The 6,111-nt window shown below is 38.8% G+C and overlaps 1 protein-coding gene across 1 annotated transcript in view; it reads left to right on the plus strand.

Annotated features, from left to right (window-relative positions):
- ZNF572 (zinc finger protein 572) overlaps positions 1-4,287 on the plus strand; it is a 12,186-nt gene extending 7,899 nt beyond the window's left edge. Inside the window, exons 2-3 of the mRNA XM_012001164.1 lie at positions 501-614; positions 1,241-4,287. Of these exons, the coding sequence (XP_011856554.1) occupies positions 536-614; positions 1,241-2,751 (1,590 nt within the window). The 5' untranslated portion in view covers positions 501-535 and the 3' untranslated portion in view covers positions 2,752-4,287. The remainder of the gene's footprint in view (positions 1-500; positions 615-1,240) is intronic.
- Positions 4,288-6,111: the final 1,824 nt, after the last annotated feature.

Consider the following 6,111-nt stretch of genomic DNA (forward strand, 5'->3'; position numbering starts at 1 on the left):
ATTTTCCAGGTGTTGTGTGTCTCAATTTCCTTTGGCTAGGAAAAGGAATTCCCTTCCCCCTTGTGCTTCCCAGGTGAGGCGATGCCTCACCCTGCTTTAGCTCTCGCTGGTCGGGCTGCACCCGCGGACCAGCGCCAACTGTCCGGCACTCCCCAGTGAGATGAACCCGGTACCTCAGTTGAAAATGCAGAAATCACCCATCTTCTGTGTTGCTCATCCTGGGAGCTGGAGGCTGGAGCTGTTCCTATTCAGCCATCTTGGGCGTGTCCCCCCGAAGATTTACTTTTTTGCATTGTTATTTCAGGGTTAACCCTTAATTCTAAACACTTGGATCTGAGATAAGATTTTCTAAAAGGGCTGCTAAGAGTTGTTTTTCTTATTTTCAGTATGGTTCATGGAACATTCTGTGCCTCCTATTGTTGTGTTGGAATGGTTGGGAAGGAAGGAGGAAGCATAAACTTTAACATATACCTCCAAACATAATTTATTTTCTTCCACAGGGTTTCTGATCTCTAACTTGGCTGTGATCATTGTGATGGAGCAAGAAAAAAAACTGTTGGTTTCAGATTCTAACAGCTTTATGGAGAGGGAGAGTTTGAAAAGCCCCTTCACAGGTGAGGGATCAAGACGATGGTCTGAATCCTTAGGAAATTTGATGTAGAAAGAACAGGACACTAGAATGAGACAAACCTTAATTTAATTCCTTGTTCTGTCACTTATAAGCTGTGTTAATTATTTCAGCCTCATTGTTCTCATCTTTAAGAAAATGAATAATACCGATTTCACATATATTTTAGAATTAGTGAAATACCCCATCCAAAGCTACTGTTCTTAATAAATAATGGCTATTGTTATTTCTATAGCATTTGCTCAGATTTTAGCAAAGCTATTGTCTAGTTTTTACTTGAGATGGTATCCTGTTCAATTTCACTCCTATTCACATCAATCCTGTTTTTTCTCTTAAGTCTTCTAGAACAAAATTTAATGCATTTCTTTTTAGATTGATGTTCCCTTTGCCAATAATGGTTCAAATAATGCATTAGTGTAGTTGCTAAGTACAAAAAAAATCCACCTGCTTCTGGTAAACAGAGGAAAAGAAGTGAAACTGTCTTTAAAAACTTTTTTATATGAAATATTTATGAGGTTTTACAGTGTTATTTCCTCTCTTCCACTGCAGTTTAGAATTTGTGTCTCTGGCAGAGGTGCAGAATATGGTTAGAATATTTGTTTATTCTTGCAGGAGATGAAAGTATGAATAATTTGGAAACTGTTCACCACAATAATCCTAAGGCAGATAAACTTAAAGAGAAACCTTCAGAATGGTCTAAAAGACATAGACCACAAGATTATAAGCATGAGGATGCAAAAGAAATGCCATTGACATGGGTTCAAGATGAGATTTGGTGTCATGATTCCTATGAGAGTGATGGCAAGTCAGAGAATTGGGGAAATTTTATAGCTGAAGAGGAGGAAAAACCCAGTCACCAGGAATGGGACCCAGGAGAACATACCAATGCCTGTGTGCAGCAGAATTCATCCTTTGTAGACAGACCCTACAAATGTTCCGAATGTTGGAAAAGCTTCAGTAATAGTTCTCATTTGCGTACTCACCAGAGGACCCACTCAGGAGAAAAGCCTTATAAATGCTCTGAGTGTGCAAAATGCTTTTGTAACAGTTCTCACCTGATTCAGCATCTAAGAATGCACACAGGAGAGAAGCCCTACCAGTGTGGTGAATGTGGGAAAAGCTTCAGCAATACCTCCCATCTTATTATCCATGAGAGAACTCACACGGGAGAGAAACCCTATAAATGTCCCGAGTGTGGGAAGAGATTCAGCAGCAGCTCTCACCTTATTCAGCATCACAGATCACATACAGGTGAAAAACCATATGAATGTTCTGTCTGTGGAAAAGGCTTCAGTCACAGCTATGTCCTAATAGAACATCAGAGGACTCACACTGGAGAAAAACCTTATAAGTGCCCTGATTGTGGGAAGAGTTTTAGTCAGAGTTCCAGCCTCATTCGCCACCAGCGGACACACACAGGTGAGAAGCCCTACAAATGTCTTGAGTGTGGAAAAAGCTTTGGTTGTAATTCTACTCTAATAAAACATCAGCGAATACATACAGGAGAAAAGCCTTATCAATGTCCAGAATGTGGGAAGAATTTTAGTCGTAATTCAAACCTTATTACACACCAGAAAATGCACACAGGAGAGAAATCCTATGAAAGTTCTGAATATGAAGAAAGTTTGAGTCAGAACTGCAATGTTATAGAAGAATGCAGAATGCAGTTAGGAGAAAAACCATATAGATGTTGTGAATGTGGAAAGAGTTTTGGCCTTAGCTCCCATCTCATTAGACATCAGAGAACACATACAGGAGAAAAGCCTTACAGATGTTCTGAGTGCTGGAAAACTTTCAGTCAGAGTTCCACCCTGGTGATTCACCAAAGGACACATACAGGAGAGAAACCTTATAAATGTCCTGATTGTGGTGAATGCTTCAGTCAGAGCTTTAACCTTATCAGGCACCGGAGGACCCACATAGGGGAAAAACCTTACAAATGTACCAGCTGTCAGAAATGCTTCAGCAGAAGTGCCTACCTCAGTCAGCATCGGAAAATTCATGTAGAAAAGCCTTTTGAGTCTCCTGACGTTGGGGATTTTCCTCGTCAATGGACTTGGAAAAGCTGTTCAGGGGAAGTGCCCCTCATCCCTTCATTTTCAGTACCAAATTCATCTTCCTGAGTCCCAAAGCCTGGTGATGGTTTTTTCTTCCTTGTTGGACCACGACAATGTAGGTATTCTGTGATTGATGTGCTATAAAGTTTCTTCGATGTGTTTGTTAAAACATTTGGAAAAAGTCAACCTCCCAGTTTAAAGGATGGGAAGACCCCAATCACCAGGTTATTGGATCTGTCCAGTGAGAGATTCATCCACCAAGGATGAAGAAAGGAGGACTTTAAAAAATTTAAGGTAAGACAGTAATGGCTTCAAAAGAAATGTACAGAGTAATCCTGAGAGTAAGCAAAGGAACCGTGAGAACCTGAAACTAGAATTGCTATTGAATTACTTTATTTTATCTTCGTTTACTAGGTAGAGATACATCATTACCAGCCTCAGGGGTTTACCCAGAGAAAGGGTATTTTTGAGCAAATAATGTGATTTCCTGGCTATTTTGTTGGGGCTTAAGAAGGAAAAGATTTTTTTTTCAAATGCATTTTTAGTCACTAAAAATAAAACTATTGTAGCATCTAGAACTATATTGTCCAATACTATAGCCTCTAGCCATATGTAGCTATTTGTATTAAGATTAATTGAAATTTTAAATCCAGTTCCTCAGTCACACTAGCCACTTTCTAAGTGTTCAGTAGCTCTATGTGACCAGCAGCTGCTGTATTGGATATTATAGAAGGTTCTTTCATTCAAGATCATTATTCTTGACAGACCCATAAATATTTCCTATAAAGACTGTAGAAATGTGTTCTGGAGGATTTGCTCTCCAAAAGGTATTGTAACATAGAGTAGAACTGGAATACAGTATTGAAGACACTGGGTTTAGAGATTGGATATTTTAATGATTGCATGTTCTAATTCATGTGCTGCCGACTGAGTTATCTAGTGATATGACCTCACTGTCTTGACCAAAGCCAGAATAGAAGGCAGGATTCCTGAATTCTGTCTCACAATTTTTAATGAAGAGCCTTTTCCCCAAGTTATCCCATTATGTAATTCTTGGTCAGCTCAATAACTTGGTTCTTTTTCTAATAATTAACTCACTAATTCGGAGCCAGTGTCCAAGGACAGTTTGCCATTAAGGAGTAGTGAGACTTCTTAGCTTCAGTACTGACAGTTTTCTTTTGCCTCTTGACATAATTGGTATATGGATCTGATAACTGAGGCCCCATCTTCCCTACTCATTCTTATGGGAATGATGCTTTGGAAATTATTAGATATATCCTATTCCCTTCCTCCCATTTTATTTCCTACTAGTGCAAAAGGTAGACAAGTAGGAAGGTTAGGACTCCTGAGTTGCCTATGATTTCATCTAATTTTTTGGATTCAGAATATATTTTATGAATAATATGCAGAGATGCATATTATGAATGTGAAGCCAGAATGGGTCAGTTGTAGCTGCTGCAAAGGTCTGTAGCTGATGGTCATTTAATTGCATGGGGATTATTTTATCTTTCATGATTGTGGTGCACCTGATACTGGCAGGGTATTTGTGTGTTTTTGTATTGTTATTTGATTACAAAAATAAAGCAAAAACTAACAAATAAAGGTATCAAAGAAGAATTTGGGGGAAATTTTCTACTTTCAGAAAAGGGGGAAAACATTAGGCATTATTGGCCTTTTATTTTTATTTTTTTCTTATTCATTAATTTTTTTTTTTTGAGACGGAGTCTCACTCTGTCGCCCAGGCTGCAGTGCAGTGGCGCGATCTTGGCTCACTGCAAGCTCCACCTCCCGGGTTCATGCCATTCTCCCGCCTCAGCCTCCCGAGTAGCTGGGACTACAGGCGCCCACCACCACGCCTGGCTAATTTTTTGTATTTTTAGTAGAGACGGGGTTTCACTGTGTTAGCCAGGATGGTCTTGATCTCCTGACCTTGTGATCCACCCACCTCGGCCTCCCAAAGTGCTGGGATTACAGGTGTGAGCCACCGCACCCAACCCTTATTCATTCATTTTTTTTGAGATAAGGTCTCACACTGTCAACCAGACTGTAGTGCAATGGCACCATCATAGCTGACTGCAGCCTCAAACTCCTGGGCTCAAGGGATCTTCCCATCTCAGCCTCCTGAGTAGCTAGGACTACAGTGCATGCCACTGCAGTCAGCTAATTTTAAAATTTTTGTAGAGACAGAGTCTTGCTATGTTGCCCAGGCTGGTGTTGAACTCCTGGCTTCATGCAGTTCTCCTCCCTCAGCCTCCCAAGCTGCTGAGATTACAGGTGTGAGCCACCAAACCCGGCCCATTATTGGCTTTTATATGACCTCACCTGAGTATTTTTCTGTCTTTGTATGTTATCTGGTATTGCCCAAATTTTATTAAATTGTAATATTTCAGGACAAGTTTTTATAGTAACTAATAGTTTGATTAATGCTTGATAACTAAGGAGTTATCAACTTAGGAGTTTGCTGATAAACTTAGGAGTTTGCTGTTGAGGCTGAAATTCAGTTACAAGGCAGCAGTGGTTGGGGTGATACAAAATCAATCACATGCTCTGTGGCAGGTAGCCACTTTGAGCCTCAGTTCCCTCATCTGTAAAACAGAAATAATGCCTGCCTTACAGGGTTACCATAAACATTAAATGAATGTTTGCAAATCATATAGCACAGTGCTTAAACATAGCAGGGTATCAATAAATGGTAATTACTTGGTGCTGCTATTATTAATTGAAACAAACTGAAAAAAAAAGTTATCCACATGTTTTGAAAGTAGAAGTAGTAGTACAGCCCCAAACTTACCTTACTTGTAGATTCTTTATGATCAACTTCAGGAATTTTAACGGATAAAATATTGGAAAAGCACAGGACTATATTGTTTGCAGACTGTCTAAAACACTTTTATTTTATTCACCTTGTAAGCAGCTATAACAAAAAAAACCAGGAAATTTTACTAAATTTTCTTTTTATTCATGAAACAAAGAATTTGGTTTAAACTGGAAAAGAACAAAATCACAAGTTCAATATAAGTTAATTTGCATCTGAAGAGATTAATAACAGGTACAATTTATGTCCTGTCACCATCACCTATACAATGTACTATGATGGCTGGTAATATATAAAATCTATTTCACAAACCTTGATGTCTACCAGAATAAAGATGTTCACATCTTAGATGGGTTAAGATGGACTCCATTAGTAGAACAATTTGGCAAAAATCCTTGTCTCTTTGGATTGAAAATGAGGAAAACAAAAAAGAGATTTGTACCTTATGATGGAGAACATAACATAGTCAAACATAATATGTGATGCATTTATCTCAGTTTCATTAATCAGCAAGTAGCCTCTTTGTTTAGCTCCATGAGAAAGAAATTCTATATTCTCTATTTTTCTTGCTAGCATAAAGGACTCAGCATGTGAATAAAGAAAGCATTCTT

The sequence above is a fragment of the Mandrillus leucophaeus genome, unplaced genomic scaffold (genome assembly GCF_000951045.1).
Source record: "Mandrillus leucophaeus isolate KB7577 unplaced genomic scaffold, Mleu.le_1.0 Scaffold650, whole genome shotgun sequence".
NCBI classification, from domain to species: Eukaryota; Metazoa; Chordata; class Mammalia; order Primates; family Cercopithecidae; genus Mandrillus; species Mandrillus leucophaeus.